The sequence below is a fragment of the Suricata suricatta genome, chromosome 14 (genome assembly GCF_006229205.1).
Source record: "Suricata suricatta isolate VVHF042 chromosome 14, meerkat_22Aug2017_6uvM2_HiC, whole genome shotgun sequence".
NCBI classification, from domain to species: Eukaryota; Metazoa; Chordata; class Mammalia; order Carnivora; family Herpestidae; genus Suricata; species Suricata suricatta.
This window is the reverse complement of record NC_043713.1, coordinates 35,860,455-35,877,534: the sequence shown is the minus strand read 5'-3', so window position 1 is coordinate 35,877,534 and position 17,080 is coordinate 35,860,455. Positions and strand designations below refer to the sequence as shown.

General features: G+C 35.9%; 1 protein-coding gene across 3 annotated transcripts in view; it reads right to left on the bottom strand.

Annotated features, from left to right (window-relative positions):
- RPRD1A (regulation of nuclear pre-mRNA domain containing 1A) overlaps window positions 1-17,080 on the bottom strand; it is a 65,866-nt gene that overhangs the window by 24,157 nt on the left and 24,629 nt on the right. For 2 of the 3 annotated variants that reach the window (XR_003902460.1, XM_029921967.1), the window contains exons 2-6: window positions 14,870-14,999; window positions 11,637-11,743; window positions 11,460-11,557; window positions 8,451-8,577; window positions 8,167-8,342 (exon numbers count right to left, since the gene is read on the bottom strand). Coding sequence is in view for 2 of the 3 variants with exons in the window: in XM_029921967.1 (XP_029777827.1) it covers window positions 8,167-8,342; window positions 8,451-8,577; window positions 11,460-11,557; window positions 11,637-11,743; window positions 14,870-14,999 (638 nt within the window). In the remaining variant the exon portion in view is untranslated. Of the gene's footprint in view, window positions 1-5,964; window positions 6,893-8,166; window positions 8,343-8,450; window positions 8,578-11,459; window positions 11,558-11,636; window positions 11,744-14,869; window positions 15,000-17,080 lie in introns of those variants that run through there. The other variant, XM_029921968.1, reaches the window with a different exon arrangement.

Below are 17,080 nucleotides of genomic sequence, written 5' to 3'. Positions count from 1 at the left end.
GTCAACTGAAGGAAAAAAAGGCAAATTGGTTAAATAATTTTACAATTTCAAAATGGTCATTCATTCCTTTGTGTCAAATGCTCAGCTGCAGTTCTACAAGGTGCAGTCCTTGAATACACCGCCCACTTTTTAAAAAGTGCTGGACTATACTAATGTGTAATGGGTAATCTACTGTGCTAGATAGAATTTTCTCCAGAAACCTCAAGTGTCTTTAATCATTTTTATTAAAGCATCATTCTTTCTGAGTTAATTACAAAATAAATTTAAAATCTAAAAATTTACATACTTCTTGCAAATTACATTTTTACTGGTATTCACTCATTCCTCATTTGAATCATTTACTCATTCAACAAAAACACCTCAGTGCCTACCAGGAGAAAGGTAGGCACTTAGGATATGGCAATAAACATGAAAAACAAAACAAAGTTCTTCCTCTCACAGAGCTCATGTTCTAATGGCAGGTGTATATAGATAATAACTAAGTACATATACAAATGTTTACATTTTCAAATAGTGCTATATGCCATGTAGGAAAAATAAAAAATAAAGCCAAAAAGAAATGACAGTGTAATAAAGTGGCTGGGAAAAAGACAGGAAAAGGGTAGGTGGAACCAAATGAAAGGAACAGTGAAGGATTCTGAAGATGTAACAGAGGAACATCTAAATGAAAAAGGGAACCAGTTAAGTAAGGAACTGGTGGAGAGAGTATTCCAACTACTCTGTTAGCAGTCAGCAAGGCAGAAACCCTGATGTGAGAAAATGCTTCACCTGATTTAAAAGTAAAATAGATGCTGCTAAGATCGTCCAAGATGAGGTTAAATGGAGACTCATGACTAGTGATCTCATAGTCCATGTATGGAGTTTAAAATAACATCAAAAAGTACAATGGGAAGCACTGGAATTTTAAACAGGGGTATGAGAAGATCTGATTTCTTCTTGAAAGATAAACCAGGTGCAGTTGAGTAGGGCATTAAAAGGAACTGGAAGATCTGTTGTTAACAATCTAGGCAATGTACTCTAACCATTCAGACAAGGGAAATTTGGCAAAAGTTACAAAACACATATATTATAGTTCTATTTTATTAGTTTAAAAAAATGTTTAACGTTTATTTTTGAGAGACAGAGACAAACCATGAGTGGGGGAGGGGCAGAGAGAGAGAGGGAGACAGAGAATCTGAAGCAGGCTCCAGGCTCTGAGCTGTCAGCACAGAGCCTGATGCGAGGCTCACACTCATGGACCACTAGATCATGACCTGAGCTGAAGTCGGGCGCTTAACTGACTGAGCCACACAGGCACCGCCGTTGTAGTTCTATTTAACAAGACACAAAAGTCTTCCATTTTTGTAATAAATTGAACTTGGATTTATCTCTACTCCCTCCCAGAAAGCCACTAAAATAATAAAACAATTTATAAAGGCAGAAACCCACAGCAATGGAGAAGAGGGAACCATAGTATACAGCTGTCAAGAAACTTTTGGAGGAAAAAAACTGGAAAAAGGAATAATGATGAATAGTGATAGAATTCATCCTGAGGACTTTAAGAGAGGCTCAGGACCTTGAGGTACCAAGCTCCTTGAAATGTAATGGTGAGTCTTAAGGTTGACAGTAAAGATCAACTGAAAATCTTTACATCATGTCTGTTAAAACTCTTGTCCCATAGAGCCAAAAGATGGGAGGGAGACACCAAGCCAAAGATCTGCATTTATAGATCCAAATCACAGATACAAGTAAGGCATTGTTTTGAAAACAGATGCCCTATGTTATTTACCCAGCAAATTTGATGCATTTTTTTCCTAGAGAAAATGAGTGGTCCAGAAGAGAAGACTCATAGATAATATCTGGGGATCATCAAAGACAATAACCAATACAACCTTACTAAAAGACTGGTAACATGTATCAAGTCTTTGGCATGGATCAGCAATTTCATCTTTAGAACTTTATCACAGAATAGGATATAAAGAGTAGAGTACACTAAGAGATGTTCACTGCAATACTGTTTATAACAATATCAAAGCAACTGAATCACTTAGTGAACATATAGCCGTTAAATTATGACACACCCATTCATTAAAAAAAAAAGTGGCATAAGTCACACATGTATTACATGAACCATATGCAAAATACATGGAGCTAATATACAGAGCTAAGCCTTTTCCTTATGTAGCTTTTTTCCTATGATGAAAATAGATTACTCACATCATCAACAAAAATTGATTACATTTATGATCCTCGAAAAAACAGATAAATTTAACCGTAAAATTTTTACACTTAATAGATTTCAAAAAATAATGTAAGAAATCACTAGGGAATTAGTAATATCTGCTTCTTTGAAAAAGCCATATAGCTCCATCTTATCAAATTACTCCTAAATTTTAACGAAATCAGTAGTTCAATGGAAAAAGAGTAAAAGGTAAGAAATAACTGAGCTACAAATGAAAGATTCCATCATTAGTTCTCCATATTCTTACCACTATACCCTTAATATTCGAAATCTGATAACCATCAAAAAGCTACATGTAGATAACACCTCCAGCAATCAATTTTAATTTTCAGTCTTCAGTACTATTTAAAACATTCTTATTTCCTATAGTAGGAGAGCTGAGATCAGAAAAATCTAATCAGGGGCGCCTCGGTAGCTCAGTCAGTTGAGCGTCTGACTTGGGCTCAGGTCATGATCTTACAGTTTGTGGGTTTGAGCCCTGCGTCGGGCTCTGTGCAGAGCCTGGAGCCTGCTTCTGATTCTGTGTGTCCCTCTCTCTCTGCCCATCCCCTACTCATGATCTGTCTCTCTCAAAAATAAATGTCAAAAAAAATTTTTTTCTTAAACAGAAAAATCTAATTATTAAATGACTCAGGGAAGGTGCACCTGGGTGGCTCAAGGCTCAGTTGGTTAAGTGTCTGACTCTTGATTTGGGCCCACATCACGATCTCACAGTTCATGAGTTTGAGCCCCACGTTGGGCTCTGTGCCGACAATGCAGAGCCCGCTTGGGATTCTCCCTCTCTCAGCCCCTCCACCCACTCACGCTGTCTCTCTCAAAATAAATAATAAATGTCTCAGGCAAAACAAAATTTATCTTAAGAATTTAAAAAATGAAAATTAGGGGTACCTTGGTGGTTCAGTGGGTTAAGCATCAGGGGCTCTATCTCACAAACTTTGAGATAATGACCTGAGCTGAAATCAAGAGTCAAACGCTTAACCAACTGAGCCACCCCAGGCACCCGAGAAAACAAAGTTTTATGAAATTAAACACTTTTGAAAATCCAGGAAAATACTGCCTAGCAGATAGAGGGGATGGACAACAAAAGTAAACAGCACATTCAGAAACAGGGAAAAGAACAAAGAAATATCTACTTAGCAAAATGTCATGAGAAATAAGTATGAAAGCTATTACATACTTATAAGGTGAGAATTCAAAATTCATATATATAATCATCATTATTCAAATTGTAGACACACACAGGGGCGCCTGGATGTCTCAGGCAGTTAACCGTCTGACTTTGGCTCAGGTCATGATCTCACAGCTTGTAGGTTTGAGCCCCACATCGGGCTCTCTGCTGATAGCTCAGATAGTGTGTCTCCCCCTCTCTCTGACCCTCCCCTGCTCACATTCTGTCTCTCTCTGCCTCAAAAATAAACATTAAAAAAACATTTTTTTAAATTAAAAAAAAATCTGCAAATTGTAGACACAAACAACACCAAAAATACAAACAAAAATCTGCATAATTAAAGGTGGGTAAAATAAACTGGCCAGTAGATTAAAAGGGAATATAATCCCATGTGTACACACATACATACACACACACAGAGGAATTAAGTATAACAGAAATGGCACTTCATAATAAAAGACAGAGTCACTGATTAATCCTTACATGACAAGGGACATTTAATATCACTTTCAATTAGATCCCTATGTCACATAAGAAATAAAAAATCCTAATGGATAAAAATATTAGGCAAGGGGCACCTGAGTGGCTCAGTCGGTTAACCATCCGAACTTCAGCTGAGGTCATGATCTCGTGCTCCATGAGTTCAAGTCCCGCATCAGGCTCTGTGCTGACAGCTCAGAGCCTGGAGCACGCTTCAGATTCTGTGTCTCCCTCTCTCTTTGCCCCTCCCTGGCTCATGCTCTGTCTGTGTCTCTCAAAAATAAATAAACATTAAAAAATGTTTTAAAGAAATATTAGGGGAAAAAACAAAGAAAAATACCAGAGTATTTTTAAAGTAATGAATTGAGAAGACCATTTTAACTATATCCAGAAAGCCCAAAATCTATAAAAGCAAAGACAAATATTAACACACAAATTTAGAACCAATGAGAAAAGTAGTCAAAGGATATAGGGAATTTGAAATAGAAATTAAATAGCTAGTATTTTTTTAAAAGTAGATTTCATGCCCATTGTGGGACTTGAACTCATGATCCTGAAATCAAGAGTCAGAACACACAACCAACTGAGCCACCCAGGAGCCGGTACACTAAGTATTTTTAAAAGATGACCAATCTGAGTGAACAAAAATATAACTTTTAAAGTATCAGATATGTAAAATTTTAAAAGATCACTGATATTCAGTAAGGGAGAGGTTACACAGGTAAAGATGTACTCCTAGCATACAGACTTTAAAAACACTGAACCTGGGGCACCTGTTTGACTCAGATGGTTAGCACCCAACTTCAGCTCAGGTCATGATCTCACGATTCACAAGTTCATGCCCCACATTGGGCTCTGTGCTGACAGTTCAGAGCCTGAAGCCTGCTTCGAATTCTTTGCCTCCCCCTCTTTCTGTCCCCTCCCAGCTCACACACTCACTCTCTCTCTCTCTCTCTCTCTCTCTCTCTGAAAAATAAACATTAAAAAAAGGGGGGGGCAGAAAGAACCTTTACACCTGAAACTAATATAACACAGTGCACCAACTATACTCACACATACATAAACAAACACACAAAAAAAGAAGACGAAGAACCCTTTGGTGGGCTTGAGTATACTGTCAACACTTAAACCTACATTCCCTGGGAGCCAGATATTTTATTCTGCTTCTGAGAGTCAACCCCACAGCTACACTTCCACAACCATACAAGCCCGTATCACCAGAATGTTTTCTGCAGCACTACGTATAATGCACAAAAACAATAAAAGCAACTCGGTGGCTGCAATCTGATGCCATGAGAAGAGGGATAGACTTAAATAAAATAAACAATATCCATACAATAAATATTATGCCTCATTTTTAAAAATGACCTAAATATGAACATACTCATGTAAGACTGCAAAAGAAAAATGCAGTGCTCTGTGACGGTTTTCCCAGCCTGACCTCTAGACCTGAAAACTGTGGCCATCAAATTGTGATTTCCAATTTTCTATGTAAAACTATTCCATAAACTGGACAATTAATTTTCTATAGAATCCTAGCATGCTGTCAGTGTATAATGACATAGATAGGGATTTGATAAAAGCATGTTTTCTTATACTGACTGTATTATAAAAAGTGTTCAAAATTGAGCATCAAAAACATTACCTTACTGAATATGAAAGAATTTCTGATGTTTGTATTTTTCCCTCTTCAACAGTATCAAAATCAAAATGTTTAAGTTTCCTATCCATGAATGCCTTCCAAAATAATAAGCTAGATGAACAAAAGTTTATGCAGTAATTTCAACTTCTAACTGGTAAAATGATTTCTATAGCAATCTATGACATAGATTTTATAAATACAAATTAGATTAATAGTTCATTTAGACACTTATCTGCTTAATAACCAGCTAGTCAAGTTCCAAAAATTATTCATATTTCCAAAATTTAAAATGCTTTAAAAGCAGCCCCCTTAAAAAATATGAAATCAACAATCCCTAAACTGATACTTTAAATTTTTTGTTATATTTAAAGAAAAAAAAAAAGAACCCAAGCCAAAAACCAATGACTCAACAATACTTGGTCAATGACAGTTATGTTCAGAGATGCAGACAACTGAAAACTACCTGATGATATCACAGTTCACATAAGTATAAATCTTGACCTCTCTGTCTCAACTTCAAAGTGATGCCACCTACTTGATACAAAAAATGTCTAAATGTCTAAAATCATTTCCATAATATGAGAAGGGAATTACTTAGTTATAAATGAAAATATACAAAGAGTTCTATGGAATGATTTCCTGATTTATTAGAAATCTAAATTCTTTTTACTTCTAAAAAAATGTTTCACATTAACTTAGGTGGTCCCCTTTTACTATGATAATATCCATGATGAAAAACAAAAACATTCCTAGAACACTTTAAGACAGTGATTACCTCTGAGAAAGGGAGGAAGCAGAAAGAACTGGACAGGGTGTTGGCTTTTGCTGTGATCTTACATTTCTTTAAGTAAAACCTGGAAGCAAATGTGTCTTTTGGAGGCAGAGTCCCCAGGTTCTTAACAATTTACTATCTCTTTGTGACCTTGGGCAAGTTATGTAATTTCCCTGTGCCTCTGTTTCTGTACCTATAAAATGGGAACAATTCTTCCTGCTATGTAGGATTAAGTGAGCTGACAGATGTGACATGTTTACAGTAGTACCTGACACACAGTAAATGTTATTGTTGTTGTTGTTATCATCAACCTCCTTACCTATAACTATCAACTCTGTAATCTAGCTGAAAGGAACTGGGAAAAGAGGGAATTGGAGGGTGACAAGATCTATTCCTACACTTACATTTCAAATATAAATTCTATTTTTGTAACCAGTAATAAATAACCAACTTAAGTGAAAAAGCAGCATACAGTAGAAAAACAAAGTTTCAGTCTTCAATCTTCAAAAACATGAGACAATACAGGCTTTGGAGTTTGATATTTATTTTTAGCAGGAAGAATATGCTAATGATGATGACATCGTTAGAAGATACGCCCATGTCCAATACCTGCAACAGAAGCTCAATAGAAGTTAAAGAAACCATACCAAAGACTAAAGACAAGACCTGCATAACATTACTTACCCTTAATTCTGCTAACAATAAAACAAGTAACAATATGTTTAAGACTGAAGTTGCATCACAAGATCAAAACTGGCAAGTTAAATATCATATGTATCTTTTCAAAACTGTTTACCTTTTCCTTGCTATGTACAATTGGGAAACCTTTCTAATGATAGAGCATGGTGCCAACAACTTTGCTCCAAAGTGAAAAGGGGTAATGCTAAACTACGAGCTGAGAATTTGGGGTGGGAGAGCTCTGGATCAAACAGCAGGTCTCACAAGTAGAAGGGACAATCCTCTCTGGCATAGAGACTGCTAAGACAAGAACTAAACACTACTAAAAGCAACTTAACTGAGGCAGTATCCTAACAGACCTACAAATTTACAGAGAACTGTTTAAACAAAGGGATCCAAACAAGTTAGAAATTCTATTACACTGTATTAGAATAAGAAATTGCTACAGCAATAAACAATTTAAACAAGAACTAGTCAAAAAAGATTCTTAAAAACAAAAAACAAAACAAAAAACCAAATCTGGCCCATCTACTCCACAACAGCTACCCTGCTCAAAGAAAATATGAGAATGCTCTTTTTTCACCCTGCACCTCCAGATTCATCAACAGTTATCAATCACCATTTAATTTAAAGGAGCAATGACTTTCTACCTTAGGGTGTGTTTGAGGGAGTAAGGTGGGAATAATTTAAGCAACAGAATCAGGGACGGAACTTCCTGACTTCCGGAACAACACTGATGAATTGTTCAGGGACTGGGAGAGGGGGACTAGCATACCCACAACAAATTCTATGCCAAAAAAAACTCTTTGTATTTCTTAATTGTATACCCAAAAGCCTGCATTTACTCAGAACAAAAACTCAATAAATCCAACCATAATTTACTATAGAGGACACTAGACTATACTAACTGCTATCTCCCCATTAGTTTTGTTCCTGAATATAAGAGTTTAAATTCTTATGATGAATTACTATTACTGGGATTTCACATGAATAATTTTAAAAAGCAGCCAGTTTCTGTAATTCCACATTTCTAACTTTACTTAGGTTGATTTGGTTCAAGTAGAAAGAAGCCCATTCCTGCAAGGAGTAGCTTACCTGGACCACTGTCTAAAAAATGCAAAATGTACAGAAACAGAAATATTTTGAAATTCCTACCAAAAATTAAATTAAACAATTAAGCACTAAAGAAGGAAAAGGTTACGCACTTCCAATTTATGCTCTTTCTCTGCAAGGGCTTCCTTTTGACAACGGAGAAAATCTGCTAACATTCGAGTGAGTTGCTTCCTATCATCTATTTCAGCCGCCAATCTGCCATTGTAATCTGCCAGCAACATACAAGCATCCTCTACCATTTTAGAAAGCCTTTCTCCAGATTCTTTATCTAAGAAAAGTACAGAATGACAGAATTATTACACAACAAAAACAATGACATATGCCGTTCCCTCACCCTGACTTCCAAAAAGTTTCAGATCACATTTTCTTTTCTTACCTGTTATTTTATCTAGTAGGGATACTTCTTGGACTTCAACAGGCAAAGACGCTATCCTCTGATGAACCGCTGCATCACCTGAAGCTGCATTCTCTAGATCTTGTAATGCTCTAACAAGATCTAGAGTCTAAAAAGGTACATAACTTTAGAACCAAAATAAATGAAGCTTAAACAAATACAAAAGACCTAAATTTTATTTCATATTCCTTTATCCTTATGAGCTATATACTTCTTCAAAGTTTCAAATATAAACGGCTTTTAAAGACACTCCATTTCTTTTATATATTAAGAAAAAAACTACACTATGTTAGGTATTGGAAATATGTAAATTGGAAACCAAAGTAAGACATGGCCCTCAGCTTTGAGGAAGTTATACAAGTAATGGAGACAGACAGTGTAAAAATCATTATCGGGCTCTGTGACATGGTTGATTTATATGCCAAACACAGTGGTAGAAAGGAAAGCAGGCTATAACTTCAACCTCGACAGTACAAGTTTTACATATGACATATTCATTGCATTATCATTATACATGAAAATTTTTAATACTAAATTGGATATTGGGGGATACAAATCATGTTCTCCTACAACATAGAAGAGTCTCACAGATTCTATTTCTAAATGATATAATTAAAGCACAAAAGCAATGTAGTTTTGGAATATGTTCAAATACGGCTATCTTCAATTATTCTACAGTTTGTTAGTAAGATCATTAAGAAAATACAAAATTACATATATCTGATGACTAATACTTATAGAACACTTAACCAAGGTAAAAATTATTTTATCATTAAAATATTTTACTGTTTTCATTTCAGATATAATCAGGAGGAAAGGGCAAGTCGTTGCTGGTAATTTCACAATTCATAATGTTTATAAATTTGTTCCAAAGAGAAATGAATACATTTTATTATTACTGGTCTCCATCCCCACTCACTTCCTTTTTTTTTTTTTTTTAAATCTCTAAGACTAGTTCCTGGAACAGTAGAAAATTACACACATATTTGAAAAATATAGGCTATAACCAATTCTGTGACTGCATTAAGATGACACTGACAGACAGTTACTGATTTTTCTTTAAGCAATCCCTGATCCCCCCCCAAAAAAATGCTATCACTGGGGCCTAGCACATAGTAAATGATCCAACATGATAGAAATGAATGGGACCTAATAGGAAATATACTATCCCACATATGCTTTTGATTCATTACTATGTTTTTAAAATTCTAGCATTTTACAAGATAATTTTGTTACACGATACATCCCCCTACAAATAAAAGTAAGCTTAAGAACAATGACAATTATCATGAAGCTTTTTTCTCATGGTGCCCAATAACTTTTATATTGTCATTTCTTAATCAGTTCTAGAAAGTTCGAAAACTTTCTGAAGTTCTGAAAAGTCATCTGGCTTTATGGTCCTGATATGCATGCTTCTATCCCCTGTTGAGTTAATTCTAAGTTTCTAGTGCTGGGTCAAGGATCAGATAAAAAAGCAAAGTTTTCTGAAAACAACACTAGCCTACAACTTTTTAAAAGAGGAGAATGAAATGAGTTCACATGGATCCTGCGAAGAAAATTTTAGCCATTCTTATAAAGAATGACATAAATTGAATGGTAACTACAAAGATAAACCACTGAGAATTAAGCAATACAACTAATCTGAAAATAGTCATCATGAAACGAAAAGCAACAACATTTTATTTAAGTACTAGATACTCCTAAGAGGTACATCTGGAGTTACTGTCATCAAGGAAAATAAAAGAGGATCAGAACCTGTATCTAATACTCAGATAAAATACTATTCAGGTAATCATAAAAGGGCTTTTAGCACAAAGTACTTTATCTGGAATTATTACCAAATAGAAAAAAATATAAACCTTAACGTTTGGTTGTTCAAAACATTATGTTATTACTTCTTTACTCAAGTTCTTGTCCCTGGTGATCAGATGGGCTTCAGCACCTCCTGTCAATGAGTGAATAGGTATTTTGGTTCAGGTCCTAGCTGAGCATCTTGGTCAGATAATTTCTGCTTCCTCAGTACTAATACGAATATACACCCAAAGTTCTAGGCAGTGATTGGTTTTATCTTTCTTTCAAGCTCCTTTCACTGGGGAAAGAGTTTCAACCAGCCTCTGGTTTCATGCAGTGAATTCAGGTCCAGTCCTCCAACTCCCATGGAGCACTGTGAGTTCTTATTATCCTACAAGATACTTATTTCTGGAAAGCCATGTCTGTTTCCTGACCGAGCTCAGCAAGAACCAGGCTCTGGCCCATATATTGAATTGTGCTTCTGTACCATTTCTAGCCCACGAAGATATTTACCTTGTTTTATGAGTATGGCTATGTCTTTTCTCCTTTAAAATTTTATCTGTCCCTCCTATATGTTTGAAACATAGAAGGAGGAAGCTTTAACACTCAATGCCCACATAATTAAAAGTTAAAAATGTTTTTCTGGAATCACTTGATGGCTAAGGAATGCTATACTGGATCAACCTGGGAGGAATGGAGTATTAAGATAATAACACTGATCTATCTTATTTTACCATGGAACTATATGATTCTATACAGTTACACAGAACTGTACAAATACATGCTTGTTATTGTAACACTCATTTTTACGTTTGAAAGCAAAAATACTCTAAAGGGCAGTGTTTATCTCTAAGAATGGCATTTTCAATGTACTTAAATCATACAAAATGGTCTGACCATACAATGTTTTATTTCTTTAAAAGGAATTATTTAATTGGCGGCTATCTCACCAGACCTAATCATACTTAGCAATCAGGTACCCTCTTTTGATGTAAAATATAACTACCTAACATAAAACATACAACATACTACATTAAACATAAGCAATATGTTAATCAGAAAATAGATATTCACATAGTTTCTTTCTTGCACTCAGAATTATAATAAAAATCAATTTATATTAGTAAGACATCAAAATTAATAAAGTTTAGTGGCCGCATGAACAGTAACGCAATTCCCTTAAAAGTGAAAAACTTCTACCTGTGGTGGTTCACTTGGAGATCCCAGAGAGGAACAGTTTTCATTTTCATCCACCTTTATCTGTTCATAAGTTCGCTTCCTAGGCTTCTTATCGCCATCTGAATTGAAAGAACATCAAAGTTTTAGTGAAAGGAAACATTTTAACAGAGAGATCTCGATAAAAGATCACACACTTACACAGAGCTTGCTTAAGTTGTTCTAATACATCATTCTCATAAACAGACCTTTCTTCCCAAATAGATAATACCCTTCCAAGGTGCTTCTTACAACTTTCATCAGTTTCACTAAAGAAAAAATAAAAATATTAACAATTAATAGCGCTACTGAAAAGCTAATGGTGATTTAAAATACACTCAGACATTCGTTCCCTGAGAAAAAGCTGTTGAAATTTTTACTGAGCACGACTATGTGACCAGAAGTTCTGGGGTGAAGTAATCAAGACAGGCATATTCCCAGGTTCTTTAAAAGCTTACACACACACTTTTTTTTAAAGATTTTATTTTTAAGGAATCTCTACACCCAACATAGGGCTCAAACTTACAACCCTGAGATCAAGTCACATGCTCTGCCGACTAAGCGAGCCAGGCGCTCCCAGACAGCTTATTTAAAAATTACCCAAAAAAGTGCTTATACTGGCTACCAGGTGTTTACAGAGATGCCCCTAGCCCAATGGGGGCCGAATATGAGGCTAAGAAGATTTTGAATGGGTGATTTTAAAATTTATTTAACAAATATTTATTGATCAAGGCACTATCTTTGACATTGGGGATACAAATGGAGCTTTATGGCAGCTGTTATTTACAAGTCCACAAAAAAGAACAAAGTATTAAAGAGAAGCATAATGCAGAAATCTGGCCCAGTTCAAGAGAGATTAGAAAAGGTATCTGAGCAAGTGATATTTGAGGTCTGGTGACTGGAACAACAGGGAAGTGGCAAAGGGACTACTCCCAACCACTTCCTACTGCCTTCATCACTACGAGCTGCTGTTTCCTATTGCCTGGGTTTTTAAAGTCTTCTCATTGGTCTCCTCGGCTCTTACTCTTCACCCTATGCTCTACTATTGTAAATCAAATGATAATGCTCTTCAATCCGCTAAGAGCTATCAATCATACCAAGAATAAAACCAAAACCCTTATCGGGGACCACAAGGCAGACATGTTCTGCTTTCTGGCTACTTCTCAGTCCACATTCCCTAAATATCTTCTGCCATACACTTCTCCTTGCTGATGCCCAAACATGCCCAGCACACATCTGTCTCATTACTTCTGCCAAGTACTCCGTCTACCTAGAATCTTTGCCTTCTGGATGCTCAAGTGGCTTATTTCATCCTTTCCTTCAAATGCCACCTCTCCAAGTCATTCTTTATCTCATGAGATAAAGTTCTCATGAGCACAATCATACTCTCTAGTTCCTTCCTTAATTTGCTTCTTTGCAACACTTATCCACTGGCATAATATATATCCATCCATCTAGTTATTACTTTTGTCATCCACTGAAATGTAAGCTCCATTAGGATAGAACTTAATCTTGTTCACTACCATATCCTTAGGGGCTAGCACATAGTAGGCAGTCAAGAAATATTTTATTGAATTCCTTGGGAGAGGCAACATATATAAAAGCCTTAAGGTAGAAAGAATTAAAAGAGATTCAGTGAGCTTAAACTGTGGACTATAAAGTGTGTGTGTGGAAGAAATGTAAGACAGGTGTCTAAAGAGTAGACAGGGCCATGAAGCATCACCTTAAGTCCTACTCAGGACTTCAGACTTGATCTCTGGGATCAAGTTTATTTTGAGAACAGCTCAAAGGCACGGGAGTATTATGATCTGCAACTGTGGCTACTTTCCTAACTGGATTAAACAATACTAGAGGTTCTTGCAATTATACGGAAAAGACATTATAGAAATTGGAATGGAAAAAAACCTAAACAACTGTGGGAACTATATATACTACATGAATAAAAGGAATGAAAGAGAAAGGAGAATGTGATATTTAAATCACTACGAAATAAATGGAGCTGCCATCCACTGGCCGACTGGAGGAGAAGCAAGTGAAACCTGGAGGAGGAGCAAGTCTGGCAGGGAGCACTGACATGAAGTCAATATGAGACACCGTGTATTCGAGATGTCTGGAGGCATACAACTAGAAATTCATTAGGCAATTAGACACACAGGTCTAAAACAAAACACATCCAGTGGCTCCTGGGTGGCTCAGTCAGTTGAGTGTACAACTTTGGCTCCAGTCTTGATCTCACGGTTCATGAGTTTGAGTCCCACATCGGGCTCTGTGCTGACAGCTCAGAGCCTGGATCCTGCTTTAGAGTCTGTGTCTCCCTCTCTCTGTCCCCAACCTGCTCACTCTCTGTCTCTTTCTCTCTCTCTCTGAAAAATAAACATTAAAAAATAAATAAAACAAAACACATCTGGACTGGAATGTAAGACTGTGAGTTATTAGGGTGTGTAATAACTAAATACATGCAGTGTATGAAATCACCCAGAGGTCAAGTGAAGAATACGACCATAGGAAGAGAGTATAGGAAGTCATAAAAATGCCAACATCTGAAAAGATGGTAAAAGTACCTAAACTGAAGGATAAGTAATATTCATTTAAGAAAGTAACATACAGCAGTATTTCATACACTGTCATTTTTTAAAAATGCATCTACTATGACTAGAGTTTTTGGGCACGTGGTAAGCATATTTTCATCGTTAAATCATTCAACATACATCTTTACTGATCAATGAATTTTATAATTAGATGGATTTAACAGTCTATCCCAATAATGTTTACCCAGAAATCTACCAAATATTTGCATTTGTTTAGAAATAAGCATTATAAAAAGTGATAAGTCAAAGCACCAACATTACCCTCAGAATTTTTCTGTAGCAAAGTTTTTCAACAGGCTTTATTTATTATTCTAAATAAATATTCTATACTTCCAAGCACTTTAAAGTATTATGATATATACCCAAACACTAAAACAAAACAAAAACAAAAACAAAAACAAAAAAACCTTCAAATTATAAGCAATACCAAAGTAAAGGGTGCAACGTTTATCCAGAAAGATTAGTTGGAAAATGGACAGCTTTATAAGCAAACACATTTTCAATTCAATACTCATTAATTCTTAATGAAGTCCATTCCAAAATGGCAGTTGCTTTTTTTGATCTCTTGAAGGAAAGTTGTTAATCCAAATACCCCAAAAGCCCACCACTCTGTGACAGTTCAAAATTTGTCCTTTACAGAAAATATTTAACACATTTACAAATGCCATTTATAGTAAGCTTTTTTAAATAAAAATTTCAAAGAAATACATTCCCTGTTTTTTTGTTTGAATGGTTTATGGCAAATTTTAACAAAAGGACATATTATGCATTTAAAACATTACCTAGTACCCAAAACAATGATCATACCTTGAAACATGTTTAAAAGCCTCCACTATAACTGGTGCAAAATCTTTTGTAAACTCCGGCCCCTTCCTCTTGCTGTTCTGAATGACATCATTGGCTAGGTAGAGAAAAGTAAGTTTCCTGTTTGGCTTGGCTGAAAAATAAAACAATTTAAAAATCTACTTAAAATATGCTCATCTAACTTAGAAAACATTCTCAATATCTGAATGAAGCAGTTTGAGAACTACAACAAGCCTACTAACCTTTAGGTATTGTGTTCAACTCTAGTTTCTCATTCTACTACCAAACTTATCAAGTCACAACTCTTTAACTCACTAGGTTTCTGTAATTTCTGGAGACAGATCATATGAAGGAAAAATATGACTCAAAAGGCAGAGATAGTCAATAATTAATCTGTTTCCTTGCACTTTTACCAAACTGTCCAAAATACTTACCCTTAATTCCTAGTCTTATCACTATTCCCAAATTAATAGTTTTATACACTAAATCCTCATCACCACTTTTCATGCTTTTGAAAGTCTTAGAATGGAACAGAGATATGGAAGAGATGGCAATAACAAAGACCAACTTCTAATTTTTTTTGGCTTGTCTGATTAGATAAACCATATAGTATAACTGGTTAAGATACTTTTCCCATGAAGATGACAATAATGTCAACTTTCTCAATATCCAACCCTCTCTTTTACCTAATGCTGCCCAAAGAAAATCTCACCCAAAGGAAAGGTTAATATTACTGAATCCAAGTATTTGCCTTCCCAGCATCAAAATGAGTTTAGAAACTCAAATTTGGGGGCACCTGGGTGGCTCAGTCGGTTGAGCGTCCAACTTCAGCTCAGGTCACGATCTCATGGTTAGTGGGTTCGAGCCCTGCGTTGGGCTATGTGCTGACAGCTCAGAGCCTGGAGCCTGCTTCTGATTCTGTACCGTCCCCTCTCTCTGACCCTCCCCTGCTCGCACTGTCTCTGTCTCTCAAAAATAAATTAAAAAAAAAAAAAAAAAAAAGGAACTCAAATTTGTGTTATTACCTAATTGGGAGACCATCTGCAATACTCTCAATGGGTAACTGAACCAATGGGCTCCTTTTCCTAAATAATAGTAACATTTATCAAACTTTTACTACGTGTTACACATTACTCTTGGCACTTTACATATAATTTACAATTAATACCTAATTTAATCTAAGTAACGTGAGGTACCATTATTACCTGCATTTGGCAGTTTAACAAATAGACATCAAAAGGGTTAATTAATTGCCCACAGTAAAATACCCAGGAAGGCATCAGCCAGGATTTGAACCCAAAGTCCAAAACCCTAAGCATTCCCTCTTAATAACAGGGACTATGCCTCTTATGACTATGTTATAAACCAAAGACAATGTTACCTTTAGAAAAGATTAAGTAGCAACTCAATCAAAATATTTTAAAATGTTAGTATTATTCACAACATCAAAAGGTAGACCCAACCCAAGTATCCACTGACAGGTAAATGAACAAAATGTGGTACGGCCATACAAATGGAATACTACACAGCCTTAAAAACAAAGGGGGCGCCTGGGTGGCTCAGTTGGTTAAGCAGCCAACTTCGGCTCAGGTCATGATCTCACGGTTCGTGGGTTCGAGCCCCGCATCAGGCTCTGTGCTGACAGCTCAGAGCCTGGAGCCTGCTTCAGATTCTGTGTCTCCCTCTCTCTCTCTCTCTCTCTCTCTCTCTCTCTCTCTGACCCTCCCCCACTCATGCTCTGTTTCTCTCTGTCTCAATAATAAATAAAAACATTTAAAAAAAAAAGGATATCCTAACACAGGCTACAACATGAATGAACCTAGAGGATATTATGCTAAGTTAAACAAGCCAGTCACAAAAAGACAAATACTATATGGCCCTACTATACGAAGTACCTAGAATAGTTAAATTCAGAGACAGAGAGTACAATGGTGATGGCCAGGGGCTGGGGAAAGAAAGGCATAGAGAGTTATAGTTTAATGGGTACAGAGTTCCAGGTTTGTAAGATGAAAGTTCCAGTTTTGGAAATGGATGGTGATGATGGTTTCATAACAGTGCGAATGTACTTAATACCAACAAACCAAATACTGAGAAATGGTTAAAATGCTAAATTCTATTATGTGTATTTTATTTACTATGCAAATTTTAAAGTGTGTATTTTACAGTATTTTTTTAAATCCATGGGCTACCATCTCTTAAAATTAATTCAGAGAA